This window comes from Aulonocara stuartgranti (assembly GCF_965226115.1).
Source record: "Aulonocara stuartgranti genome assembly, chromosome: 18".
NCBI classification, from domain to species: Eukaryota; Metazoa; Chordata; class Actinopteri; order Cichliformes; family Cichlidae; genus Aulonocara; species Aulonocara stuartgranti.
The window spans coordinates 12,681,260-12,696,460 of record NC_138954.1 but is presented as its reverse complement, the minus strand read 5'-3'; the positions used below and the strand labels follow the sequence as shown (position 1 = coordinate 12,696,460).

At 37.1% G+C, this 15,201-nt stretch overlaps 1 protein-coding gene across 1 annotated transcript; it reads left to right on the top strand.

Moving 5' to 3' along the window:
- Positions 1 to 8,114: 8,114 nt before the first annotated feature.
- Positions 8,115 to 12,945, top strand: cplx4c (complexin 4c). Its single transcript, XM_082512238.1, has 3 exons — positions 8,115 to 8,472; positions 11,375 to 11,462; positions 12,375 to 12,945. The coding sequence occupies exons 1-3, from the start codon at positions 8,306 to 8,308 to the stop codon at positions 12,591 to 12,593; spliced, it is 474 nt and encodes a 157-aa protein (XP_082368364.1). The 5' UTR covers positions 8,115 to 8,305; the 3' UTR covers positions 12,594 to 12,945.
- The last annotated feature ends 2,256 nt before the right edge of the window (positions 12,946 to 15,201 follow it).

The following is a 15,201-nucleotide window of genomic DNA, read 5'->3' as shown; positions in this document are numbered from 1 at the left end:
TCTTATAACCTCTCTCTCCCTCGATGAAGCCCCTCCTCCACACAGATTCCCCTCCTTTTCTCCTGCTTGCTGGCTCTGACTCTAATTCACCTTCCTCCCTACTTCTCCTGCGGTCCTCACAGCTGCACACAGCTCTCCGCAGTGTCACCGCACACGGAGTGGCATCCCTCCGGCATTGCCCTCAATACCCAAAGGGAGCAAGCACAACTTCCAGCTCTTCAGCTCAGGCAGAAAAATTAAATTCAGGTGTTTTTACACTTTATATTAACAACATTTCACTGCACAGCACTGAAATATGCCTGATTTATACAATAAGCGCTTAGCAGATGCAAATTTTGCATTAAGCAACAGTTTTATCTCTGTAAGAAATCACTTATTTTGTTGATGTTTACTGGAATTAGGATTCTATTTCGTTTCTACTTTATTTCACAGAAAATCATCTGTAGCTTTTTTATGGCTTCTAATGTTGTTATTAATTCCTTTTAATAGTTAATAAGGTGACAAAATATCACATGTTGATATTTTGCATTATTTTCCTCAACAAAAAGCATGCTTTTGTAACGATTTAGTTTAGTTTTTTAGTTACTTGAACTCAGTTATTTATTTATTTATTTTTTTAACAGCACGACATAATCTATGTCGTGCTCTTCTTCTTTATTTTTTCATTTTTTTCCATTTGCCAGCAGATGGCGTGAGAGTGCTCCACAAGTCAAACTCATCAGTGTAAAATAAGAGTTGGGCTGAGCTGTATTACAGTTTGTAAGGCTAGTATATTCAGCACCCTAATTTAGAAATAAGAAATTTAATCCTGTGACATGTGCCACAAAAATGCAGCTCTGCTTCCTGGAGAAAGCAAACATCTGTTACTTTCATTCTAGCAGTCTGGAATAAGAAACCAAAGGTTTGATCAGGCTATGACAGCTGGATAGGCTCCAGCGCCCCTGAAAAGGATAAGCGGAAGTGAATGGATGGATGGATGGATGGAATAAAAATATAATGTTGAAGTAGACGGATGATCACGATGGCTAGTGTTACTTACACACTGTGTAAGTACTGTTTCACTATATTTTACATAATATTGGACAAAAACAGTTACATGCATGTCAGTGCTGTGATTTTATCTAATGAGCAGTGTTGATTGTAAAGTCTGACTGCAGCAGGAAGGAAGGACCTGTGATGTCTTCACCTGAGTCTCCTGAGCAGATGTAGTCTGTGATCTATTCTTTCTTGAATAGATCAGAGAACATTCAGGAACCTAAAGGAATTTATCATTTCAATCTCTTCTCTTCTCCGATCCAGCAGAGAAGCTTTGCACCTCTGAAGTCTAACGTCTGTTCTTTGTTTTTGTTTGTTTGTTTGATCTGGAGGATTTTGGGGTATGAACGGCCGGGTCACTACAAAGCATCTTAGTCTGATTTAAGTATGGATCATGACTAGGACCCTGCAAAATGTTCATGGACATTCTTCTTCAGGATTTTCTGGTAGAAAGCAGAACTCATCGTTCCATCAATTACAGCAAGTCATTAAGCAGCAAAGCAACACCAGACCGTCACAATACCACACTACTATATTTGACTGGGAATGTAGTAAGACACAAACCTTCTAAATATTTGAACTTTTGTCTCGTAAGTCCACAGAATATTGTCCCAAGAATCTTAGGGATGATGATCAAGATGTTTTTGGCAAATGTGAGATGAGCCTTTGTGACCTTTTTGGTTTCTCATCTCTTCTTGAGTTTCTTTAGATTCTGACATAACATGTTGCTTTTTGAGGTCTTTAAGCCTGCTTCACTTTGTCACACACGTTATATTTGGATATATTATATTTGGACATGTTATATTTCTTGATTTAACAGATCTGGCAGTGATCAGGCCTGGATGTGGCTCATAAAATTAAACTCAGCTTTACATGATACATTTTAGGGCTGCCACGATTAGTCGACTAGTCACGATTACGTCGACTATCAAAATCGTCGACGACTGATTTAATAGTCGACGCGTCATTTGAAGTTTTGTAAGATCCCAAAAGCAGGAATAAGTAGCAGGATTTAAGAGTGTAATAACGGACTGAAACAGAAGATGGCAGCACTGCATGTACAAGGATGCCAGCTGCCGTTAAACCCCGAAGAAGAAGAAACTGTGTCCCAGAATTCATAGCGTGGCCCAGCGCAGTTGTCAACAATGGCGGCAGCTAGTTAGTTTTAATATTACTCTTATTATTCTTTGTGGGTCACAAAATAAACGTTTAACATATTTTCAGGCGAGAATGTAGCTGTGTAAACCTCAAATATCTGCTCAGTTTATCAAGACACCACATATTTTCAAAAGCGCTCCGACGTTTTCGGAGGCGTCTGTTACCCGCTAGCTCGATAGCTAGCCGGGGGCCATGAGAGCACCGGACTCCCGGCAGATCGTTTTCAAACCCACCGCCCTACTCAGGTTAAACATATACAAGTCACTTAGATAACTTAAAAATGTTATTGTTTGGCTTTTTTCAGTATTTTATTTGTTCCTGAGTAAATCGGCTGAGTTTATTAAACTCCACCGAAACAATCTGCACATTTAATTAGAATTCAATTAACTATCATCTTGTCTTTATTTTTAGTTAGCACAGACCTTAAACACTTAAAGCTGTAAGCTAATGATAGTTATATAAGAGCAGATGCTGCTGGTGCAATAAGCTGTACTTTTACGTTCAATGGATGATGATCTGATTAGTCGACTAATCGCAAAAATAATCGGTGACTAGTCGACTATCAAAATAATCGTTTGTGGCAGCCTTAATACATTTAATTACTTTTTCACATAGGGTTGGATAAGTTTGATTGCATAAGGGGTTGGATAGCCCCCTTCTCCTAATAAATTAAATCATCATTTTAAAACTGAATTTTGTATTTACCTGAGATGTCCTTCTTAAATTTTGAAATTACTTTAATTTTAAATTACCTGAAACATTTAAATCTGACAAATATGCAGAAAACCAAGAAATCATGAAGGGGCAAATACCTTTTTGCAGCACTGTATGTCTTAGCCTGGAGCTTTAACCATTACAAACATCCTCCAATCGAAATGTCTTCATTTTCCAAAAACTTTATCAAGATCTGAAAGAAGTACTGCTACTTACTGGTTTAAATAAAGTGATATATCTGTAGTGGGCAGTCTGGCTAACACCAACACAATCTCCATGGATACCATGCCCATCTGTGTGACACCTGCTGCATCAGAATTTGCAGCTGTGGCAGTCAGACTAAAAAGGAAATCAGTGTTTGTCTTCTAGTGTAATATTGGTTTTAAGTTACTCAAAATGATGAATGATCAAAGTCTTAAGCTTGAAAAGTCATTTTTGTGGAGGCGATTTTTTCCATATTTGCTCAGCCCAGGTCTTACATAATGCTCTTTCTGCTCTGTTAAATTTGTAGTGAACCACGAAAACCTAAAAATATTCTAACCATTATTGTACTTCACACAGAGGTCAGATTTCCCCTGAGGTAGAAATCAAGCATGGTCAAACAAGAATAAAGCCTGCACAAGTAAGTGCGAGTTTTATGCTTTAGTAGGTCAAACACACTGTCTGGGTGTCTGTACCGTAAGTCTTACATAAAAAGTAGATCACCTGGAAAATGTCCAAAACTCGTCGTGAGACCCTGGAGGATGGGATGAAGAAGAGATTCTCATGCGTCACAAATGGACTTGTTAAAGACATGGTGGATTACCAGGTCAGAGGTCAAAGTGAGAGAACACTTGACCACTTTAATCGGTACCTAGTACAGACAGACTGTACTAGGTCTGTACTAGGACCTTAGTACTAACAGATTGGACCCCCTTATGTCTTCAGAACAGCCTTAATTCAACAAGGTGCTGAAAACATTCATCACAGGTTTTGGTCCAAAGTCACATGATAGCATCACACAAATGCTGCAGATGATGCAGATCTCCTGTTACACCACATCCTAAAGGTGCTCTGTTGGATTGACATCTAGTGACTGTGAACTCGTTGACATGTTAAGGTATGGCGCAGTAAGGTCAAACGCGCTGTTTCTGTGGCCGTACAGTCAGAATCAGAATCAGAATCAGAATACTTTATTGATCCCTGGGGGAAATTATTTTTTGTTACAGTGCTCCATTTTAAACCAACATTAAGACAAGACAGACAATACACTAACTAAGAATAGTACAATATATACATATATATACATACATACATACATACATAAGTCACTCATAAATAAATAGTTGGAAAAGAAACATGTGTAGTTGTAGCAGCAAACAGTGTGTTAAGTGGATGCGTTGTACAGGGAGATGGCCACAGGCAGGAATGATTTCCTGTGTCGTTCAGTGGTGCTTTTCGGTAATCTCAGTCTCTCACTGAACGTGCTCCTGTGACTGACCAGCATGTCATGGAGTGGGTGGGAGGTGTTATCCAACATTGTCTTTATCTTGGACAGCATCCGCCTCTCCGACACCAGTGAGGAGTATTTAAACTAGGGCTGAACGATATATCGCATTTGCGATAATATCGCGACATGATCAAGTGCAATTTTCTAACCGCAAAGGCTGCGATTATACTCTGGACATGTCCAAATTCATGGGCTGCATCCTCCTGAGGCCGCATTTGTAGACCGATTACGTCACAGCGACGTGCCGAAGGCTGTCCAAATTACTACCATATCCCAGAATTCATAGCGCGGCCCAGCCAAACTCCAGTTTCCAGCAATGGCGGCCGCTACTAAGTTTTAAAATTACTCATACTAATCTTTCTGGGTCACAAAATAAACTTTTAACATATTTTCAGGCGAGAAAGTAGTTGTGTAAACATCAAATATCTGCTCGGTTTATCAAGATATCCCATATTTGCAAAAGTGCTTCGACGTTTTCAGAGGCGTCTGCTACCCACCAGCTCGACAGCTAGCCGGGAGCTCGAGGGTTACTGATGCGGCCGAGAACGGCACAACTCCCGGCACATCATTTTCAGATCACCGCGGAGTTTCGCTGCTCGGGTTAAACGTAATATATAAGTCACTTAGACAACCTAAAAATGTTATTGTTGGGCTTTTTTCAGTGTTTTGTTTGTTCGTGAGTAAATCGGTTTGGCTGAGATTAAAGTTATTAGATTAGATAAAATAAAACTTTATTAATCCCCCGGGTGGGTTCCTCCTTGGTTTTCACACAGCTGACTAAACGTCAAACAGAAAACTTATTAAACAGAAGTATGAGACAGTCGAGAATTTACGCCAGTGTCTGGTTATATTTTAGATAGCAAGAAGCCGAGTTTAATAAACTCCACCGAGACAGCGGTGACGCTAATCAGAAGGCTAGACCGTCCAATTTCACGCCTTTAAATTTTAAAGGCGTGTTTGTGTGTGTGTTTATACAATTGCTATTATGTTTGCACTTTATGTGTAATGTGACTGACTGCAAAGATCAGTAAGATGTGTGTATTTTTTATTTATTAGTTTTATTTATTTAATATTATTTTTTAATTGAATGACTGTCTAGTAGTTCACAGATGTCGAAAAACTGAGTGTGGTAAAGCCACTGATTTTTTTTTATGTATATTTCTGCAATCTGCACATTGTACTGACTTTCATTTTAATGTTTACACCAGGGTTCCTTGTCAGCACTTTATGCTCAGATGTTTGTAAGCTAAAAATAAACTATTGTGTATGTTCAAATATACTGTTGTGATTGAAGAAGTTAAATAAAAATGTCAGTCATCAATTCATGCATCACCTCATGTCATCATAACAGAGGTCTGTCTTCCAGGAAAGAACAGTTTAAAATTAATGTAATATAGTATTGGCCATACTATATGATGTATTGCTTGTCTTTGTTTAATAATACAGAAGACAAAGACCTTAAAAAATAATCGCATATCGCATCGCAATCGCAATATTGGGGCAAAAAATTGCAATTAGATTATTTTCCATAATCGTTCAGCCCTAATTTAAACTGTAGGTTACCTGGAAAAAGTCCAGGAGTCTTGGTGAGAGTCTGAAGGATGGGATAAAGAACCTATACGTCACAATAGGCTATGGTAAAGACGACGTGGATTACCGGGGCAGAGGTCACAGTAAGCCAATTCTTGACCACTCCTCTGTCTGTATACTCGCAGCAAATAACCTGTGGTATAAAGCAGGTGAGCTGTAGTGACACAGGCTCACAGGCTAAGCTGTGGCAGGTTGTTATAGCTTGGCAGCATCTCTTTTTTGTTGTTTGAATTCACAGCAAGGACAAGTGAAGAAAGAGATCTGAAAGATGTGTTGTGTGCATTAATGAAGCAAGGACGATTAAAACAATGGTCCTAAAGGAGTTTTCAAATTTTGTCAAAAGACCTAAGAAAGTATGACAGACAAAAGCAAAGGAGGCTAAAATAGTAAAAACAAAATTACATAATTCAATGGGACCTCAAAAGTTTTCTGTGACACTAATAATAATCTGTGAATAGACATAACAATCATCAAGCAGTAAATTAAAAGAAATCTGACGTCTTCATCAGAGAAAAAATCCCACACGAATTTCTAAAATCTCTCAAGGGATATTTTATTTAGACGTTTCCATCTCAGTATGTTCATTAAGATACACTCACAAACCACTTTATTAGGTATACCATTTCGAGATGATTTGAGTTTTGAGACATGGTGTGTTATCCTGCTGAAAGAAGCCATCAGAAGATAGGTATGCTGTTGTCATAAAGGGATGGACATGGTCAGCAACAATACTCAAGAGGCTGGTTTATTTGAACAATCAGTTGGGATCCAAAGTATCCCTCACCATTAAAAGAACACCACCACCAACAGCCTTAATAGCTGCTTGAAGGCGAAATGATTCCATTAATCCATGCTTTCATCTTCACTGTCATTTTTCCAATCTTCTTCAATTTTGGTCTGTCTATACTGTAGCCTCAGTTTCCTGTTCCCAGCTAACAGGAGTGGAACTCGGTGTTGTCCTCTGCTGCCATGGTTGTAATACGTTGGCTGCAATGAGTTAGTTGCTGTGCTTTGTATCAGTTTGAAGTATCTGCCCATTCTCCTCTGGCCTCTGACATCAACAAGGCATTTTTACACAGAGAACTGAATATTTTACAGTGTCTGTAAATCCAAGAGAAAGTTTCTGTGCAGTTTTTCAGTTCTGGGTGTTACAGAATGTTTATGTTATGAAAGTGTGACGTCCACAACATCACTAAAATACTCCTTAGCTCTAACTAGGACAATATATGGCAGTCATGGCAGACAGGAACGCTTCAGGACACCTTTGAAGTATCATTCGCCTCTTTAATTCCTGTTTTAACATGCAGATAACCTGCAAAATCATTTTTAACCAATGCAAACTGCACTTAATGTGTGATCGATACACAAACTGATACAGACATTCTCTGCTTGTATCATACGATTTGGCAAGAGAGGAAGACAGGAAAGCTGGGGACAGTGCACAGGACAAGACACGCAGTAAATGGCCTCAGGAAAGCTTCAAACCCAGGACTGTGCATCAGCCCTGTAGCTTATGGGTTGCCTGTTAAACCCAGTGAGCTAAACCATTTTTATGTAAATGTCAGTGACAAGAAAATCTTGCTTTAAAATATGAACCATTTTTATTTCTACTTAAAGGAAATCAAGACAGCTCTGTGACTGTAGAGTCCACCTTTAAAAACAGTCAATACTGTGAAGCTCAATAGGAAAAGAATAGTATTTTCCAAGTGTATAACTCATGCTAACCCTAATATCAATTAAATAACAGTTATAAATAATAATATAGTAACAAAGAGCTGTGCAAAAGAGTTTTTAGTGTTTTAACCTCAAACTCAAATAAGTTCAGTATCATTCATGATAAATAGCTGTATCTGCTGTAGCACTGCTGAATTTAACATCCACTGTGGTAACCACTGTTTATATGAAATGTACGTGCGTACGTTTGCATGATGGAAGTTATTTATGTTTTACCTACAGTTAGTTTTTATTATTCGATCACACTAGTTCCATTGCAGTGATTAGTGCTGGTTTGGCAAGTAGATAATAGTGAACTACACCCAGAGGGTCTATCCTGCTCCATCTTGTTGACAAGATAAACACGCTCCATTGTCTGCAGGCTGGCAGTTATGAGCTAAGCTCTTTATCGGTTTTACTCCAGCTACAAGTTATTGACACGGTCTAATCATCTTGACACACATCTAGGGAAGTTTGTATACAGCTCTTGTAAACAGTATCTTGTTTTAAACATACAAAATTTAATTTTAACGTTACCCTTCTCCTCTCCACCGGCCCTTAGCTTTACGCTTTCCCTGTAGGACTGAGAAAGATTACAGCTGAAATATGGCATTCCTCATGAATCAAATGTTAGGTGACAAGTTGAAGAGTTTTACCGGAGGAGGCGGTGAAGGTAACGGTAAAGCAGGAGCAGAAGGAAAGGAAACAGCAGAGTCCAAAGGCATGTCCAGAGAGGAGTTTGAGGAGTACCAGAAGCAGATGGTGGAAGAAAAGTGAGTAAACCTTTGCAGCATTGGATGAAACACTGAAAAACAGTGCCTTAAAATAATGTTAACAACAGCTAAACTGGATAGCATGTTTACAACTATTCAGCAATATGTTTTTTGCACTGAGGTCACAAACTAGTGGTTAACATTTTTAAATGACAATCTAAGTTTGATGTAAGTGTGAATACTTGTGTGTTATTGTGTGCTTGGACTGGCCGTTTGTCCACAGCATACCCCACCGCTCATCTAATGCCAGCTGGGATTAAAATTTATGTAAATGTTTAAATGTTTAACAGTGTGTAATTTTTTTTTTTAAAAAGGGAAAGATAAAACTCATGTTAAGCGCGGGCTGTATTACTCATCGGCAGGATTAGTAATACCAGGCTATCGCGTCATGTTTGTTCCAGAGCTGCAGATAAAAGCATATAGCACCGATAAAAAGTGCCTCTCTTAATCTCAAAACCCACTCATGAATTACTATTACATTGTGGACCATAGTAGCAACATTTAGAAAGAAAGAGGTTCGTTTTCATTCCCTGTCAATACAAGCTGTATTCTACATTTCAGACATTTGTATGCTGACCAGATCCCAAAAAACTAAATGTGGAGCAAAACACTGTGTTTGTGTGGGACAGTGTGGGACAGGTTAGCAACGGTGGGAGGTGGTCTGAAGTTTTCATATGCAAAAAATACCAACACAAGAATCGCTGTAGGTTACCAAATTTGCATTTAGCATGTAAAGTCCAATGTATTTCTAAGTACAAACGGCCACTTAATTTTCTTTGTACTAGCTTCCATCATATTCACCCAAATCTGCAAAACGTGTTACTTTTTGGTGATGCCTACCTTATGGGGAGAGCATTAGACAAGCTAACTTCCACTTAAATGTAATAATCCCTGCTCTCTTTACATGCACTGGGCATAAGCCAGACTTTAGGGCTACTTTGCCCTTTAGCTGCATGATCTTAAGACTCATTTTGGAGTCAGCTTCTGCCATTATGAGAAAATACTGTCAGTCAACATTCTCAAACTGTATTGTTTTCTATAGTGTGTGGGTGTGTATGGACTCTGGAGTCTTACTTGTGTGACTACATATGTGACATCAGCGGATGTGAGACAGGCTTATAGTTTAGCTTTAGGTACGGTTTATTCCCTTGAGGCTCAAATTAGCCAGTGAAGGAGATTAAGCTCTGTGTGTAATAACACGGTTTGGTTTCAGGAAGCCACCATTAAACATGTCTGTTAAGCCAGTGCGTTTTAAAACAATAATTATTTAATCACCTTAAAATCTGAAGGGATGCTACAATGTAAGCTAATTTCAACTAAGTGAAAAAAGAAGGTCTTAGGGCAGATTGTATAACAGATTACAGTAATTTTTGATTTATTATTTACTTATTCAAGTGGAAAATGGCAGTTTAGTCTTAATCAGGCAAGTATGGTGGTCAAAAATACAGGTTACTGTTAATTTAATAAAGGTAAGTTCAGCAAGAAAAAAAAGACATTTTTGTGATTTTCTTTTTTATTATTGTTAATTTTTAAATGTTTGTTTATTTAATTATTTTTAAGTGGCAAATGATGTTTAACGGGAAAAGGAATAGTAGTTCATTTAATTAGGGTAAGTTCACCAATACTAATTTCATTTATTTTGTGGTATTTTTTTTATTGTGATTTTTTTAAAGTAGATTTTTGTCTTTATTTAAATGTTTATGAATTTTTTGAAGTTCACCAGTTTGTTTGTTTTTGTAACTTTCAGTATTGTAACTTTCAGTGTTGTCCATCAACAGGAAGTTGATGGACAACACTGAATAATAATGTTAGTAGAAGTGATTAAAAAATTGGTCTGCATCTTTGATTTTTTTAGAATTAGTAAAAACAAAAAAACAACAAATAACCTAACTAAGCTATTCAGGATAAGCTAAAAATGTACTTTTTTGAGTTACTGTGATTCTATTTGAGGATGAACTGCATTTAAGTAGCTAAATGCTAATATCGCCTTTGTGTATAAATGGCACAGCAATGGGAGTGAATGAGGTGAAGGAGTGCAGCCCTGGCCAAAACATCAAGTAACCCCGGATTTGGGCCAACTGCTAGCTTTCCATGTAGCTAATCTTATTATTAAGCAGGGCATTACTGCAGCTACAGTTACAGAAGTGGGCTAATAGCACAAATTACGGTTCTCTGGTCCTGTTCTGCTGCATAAATGTTGGACAAGTGGTGGTTGCCAGGCGACGATATGTCATTATAATATATTAAATATATTGTTTTTTGTACATAAATTAGATTTTACGGTCATTAAATGAAAATTATATGTTGCATCATTTGTCCATGCATGCTAAAAATGGGTCCCATTAGCCTGTTGATAAGTGGCTTGGCAAATGATTTCAGGGGGCCTGAGATGTACCTCTACCCCAAGTCTGGTCCCTCAACTTCTGATCACATAGGAAGAGTTTGTGGACAAACAGACAGTCAGACAACTACATAATCCTCACAGATCCACACAAGGTCAAACACAATAGATGAAGGCAGGAAAACAAGATCTGTGCAGTGAGACTTGCTGATCAGCTTAACAAGATAATGTTTCATACGACATTCTAATTGACGCAGCTGGCAGTCCTGGCATGTCTTCTTCTGCTAACAGTATGATGCGTGTGATAACATAATGATATGAAAGGAAATATTTACTTATATTAGATATATTTTAGGGATTCTGAGCATTTTGGAAAATATGATAAATAAATAAATAAAATCATATGATCATACATTAAATGTATGGTAAAAATAAACACAATTACATTCCAGTGATTGATTTACTGTTTCTTTTTCCTTTAACTCACACTCACTATGTGGCAGGGTTGGCCTTGTAACTTGTTCCATTTACTGGCTTACATAAAGTGCATGCATTTTGCAGGATTCAGCGTGACAAGGACTTTGCAACCAAGAAGGCTGAGAGGGCAAATCTCCGAGTGGCTTTAAGAGATAAATATCGACTTCCAGATGTAAGAAACTATATCTTTAGTTGCATTAACCTTTACATATATCAGTTTATTGTGCCATTTTTCCAAGTGTATCTCATTTACCAATGTTATTTTACTTTTATTATTATTTACTATATTGATCTATTAATTATATTTATTATTTTCATCACTGTATTACTGTTACTGATTTTCATTAAATCATTTGTATTACTTCTCCGAGCATTTTATGTGTGTGCAGCAGTTTAATGTCTGTACTATTGTGCTTAAATGTTCTATATAAATATGTTTACTCGAGTTGTATCAACTTAATTTTAACTTAGGTAAGTTTACTCTATGACTAGTACTGCATGATTTCTGGCACAACCCTTTTAGAATTACTTTACTTACATAATTACTTTCTTTAAATGGTAAAAATCCATTATTTTTACACATTAATGCAGTTGCTATTGAACCATACCAGTGCATTTGTATAGTTATTGTGAAACATTTCATATTTTCATCAGATTTAAGTAAATAATGTTTCCACATGAAGGTGAACACAATTTTTTCAACAGGGATTTGGGGAAAGGATACTTTTTAACACAGTTAATTATACTTATATTCAAAATAAAATGTGTATTTTACTTATTTATTGTGTAAGTACTGTAAAGTAAGTTATTTTAGAAAAAGCATGCAATTAATTGCATGTATTTGCTATTAATACTAGGAAAAAGACTTGTTTTTGGGTTACTAGCAAAGCTGACTGAGACTCATAAACTTTTGTAGATGTTACTAGTAACACCTGATTCATTAATATGATGCATTTCTGCCCAGCCATAATCATTCAGTCTCTTAAACAGCTCTAAAGTGCATTTCCATGGTAACTTATTAAATCTTTGGGTTTTAACATCATTCTGAACTTACTGCATTACAATTTTGTGACTTTTGTCACAGAGCACTCAAGACACGGCATTAGTGGAGATGGCTGGGGATGACATTGATGTGCCAGAAGAGCTTGCAAAAATGGTGGATGAGGATGAGGAGGAAGAGGAGGCCAATGACTCTTTCCTCAATAGACTTCAAAACCTGGACATGGACACACTGAAAACCAAGGCCCAGGCAACAATGTCGGAGATGAAGCAGAATGCAGAGGAGAAATGTACCCTCATGTGATAACTACTTGTCTAAAACTCAAAGTATAAAATATACAGTGCTCGCATTGTACCCAGGCCTTCACACATTACTTTTCACCTGAACTGCAATATTTGAAATTAAGTGTCTATTTCACAGATAACTGCTTTTATTTTTCAGTCTTCATACTCAGACTACAGGTTAAAGTGCTTTGTTTATGGAGCGCTTCTCTACATACAGGTGCTTCGTGAAATGATCCGGCCATCTTCACTTCACTTTTGCTACTTATACACACAGTATGACACTCAGTACGGTCATTTGTATTATATTTAATAATTTAAATATCTCTTCATCTGTCTCTGTAAAAAATTAAATAAAGATTTAAGGGTTCTTATTTCTTATGTTTGTGATATTCATTCAAAAACTGTCTTTAAAGAGGTTAAATTCCCATTAAGGTTAAAGCATTAAGTTCCTAATCTGGCTGAGTGGACGAGAGAGAAACTCTGGTTATTATGACAAACTAAAAGATTAAAAGATAAAGTACCTGAACGCCCCAAATATTGTTTTCGTTCAACTAACGTCTATCTGCATCATTTTCGCAAATACATTTATCTCGGATGAGATTTACTGCATATTTGGAACTTTATTTGACAGGAATTTGGATTTGCTTTTATCTACAGAAGACATTTTAGGTCACAGAGTATAATCTAGGATTATGGGCCATAGGATTAATCTAGGACCCATATAGCTTGTTATCTCTTCTATTAATTGACAATCATCCCATTATGTTTTTTTGTTGCTGAATACATTAAAATGTAGTTTTTAATACCTCTGTAGACATCGGAGGTATCCTTAAGAGATATTTGAAATTTGTTTTTAAATCATTTCATTTGGACAGTGACTGGTTTCAGTTTCAAGTCTTTAGACGTAAAAAGATCACATTTTGTACAGACTTTTAATAATAAGCACAAAGTGCACATTTACAACCGAACACCATGTGACAGATTAGACTTTTCTTCACATTTGAACATGAGCTGATCACATCTCCCAGCATTTAACCCTCCCTTTCCATTATGCCTGTCATCCCCCTGCTGTTCACCATCCCCCTTTCCCCCTGTAAGCTGACACAGCGCCTTTAAACATTAGCTGCTTTCTTCCTAATGGGATCTCAGGGACTTAAACTGTCATCTGATAAAACTAAGGCGCTTGATAGCTGCGCTGCACCCTCTTAACCAATTTGTACTCAATTAGGATAATGGGGAAACAAGCAAAGAGGGACAGCTTTAATATATTAATATTAATGTGATAAAATGATTATCAGTTTCCCTTGCTTATGACCTGGCTACTATTAGGAGCGTCCAGCAGGTGTCATATAAATACGATCTGTTATTAAAGTAGTCCAAACATTAAAGGACTTTACAAATGATTTATAATTTATAAGTAGATACCTGCCAAAAATGACAAAAACAGTATAAGAGTCTGAGTTATCAAACGAAACAATTCAGTATGGACTAAAATCCGACTTTACATACACACATTTTACATACATGCTTTAGTTTACTAAAACTGAGCCATAATTAATTCTACAAATATGCCTTCACAGATATCACATGTCAACATGATGACCTACTGTAACAGGGATTAACTGCAGCGATGGTGCAAGCTTTTCCGAAGATGACCTTTTATATTTGGAACCAAGTAAATAAAGTTTCTTTATACAACAGAAATTCATTCCAATTTCTTTAAATGGCAATTATTGTTTTTGTGGAGGCGTTTTACTTTCAACATGCAAATATGTGAGATTTTGCAAAATAAATGCCTGTCAGAGTCACAGCTAACATTGTTTAGGGGTGAATTCTAATTCTAATGAATTAGGAAAAATAATAACTTTAGCAGGTTTTTACTTGCTATTCGTTTTTTCCCCCCCTGACATATTGAAAGTTAGAGAAAGGTGACGCTGCACAACACCTTACAGGGTTGGCTTCCTTCATAGTAAACATATGGTGGCTACCTACTTACCAGCAAATCTCTGCCAGGGGGGCATCTTTAACTTCTTTATTTATTCACAGGCAAAAGTAATAGGCTTTTCAGTCTCTCCTTTATTGGAAAACAACTTTGACAACCCAGAAAAGGTGGTCAGCCAAAACCACTTAACCTATAGCCATTCAGCTAATAGATCGAACTGACAATGTAGCTTGGTGGCTCAAGTGAGGCCAGATGGCTTTAAACTAGCTAGATTAGCTTTAGGTTTCCATGGATTCTTAACCTTCTCACTGACTCCTAGAAGATGGTTTATTCCCTGCTGCTCCTTTATTGTGTGCCAAAGGGCTAATAATAAAAAAACCAAAAAACCCCCAAATAGGATCAACATTTACTACCCAGCAGATTGCTGGACTTATGCAGTTACATTAACTGTTATTAATTATGCAAACATGTAAAATTGAAAACTTCGCGAAAACTATCTATCTAAAAAAAAACACTTTACGTCAGAATTGACAGCAAGACTCTCAGTAAACCTCTTTGAAGGCAATTTGTATTTTTTAAAAGAAAAGTTCTGGATTTTGTTTGGCATGCCAAGAACGCCTAAATATATCTTAAGGTAGGTGGGGTGAGGTCAGTGGAAATCTCCAGTCAAGTCTTTAGGCTAATT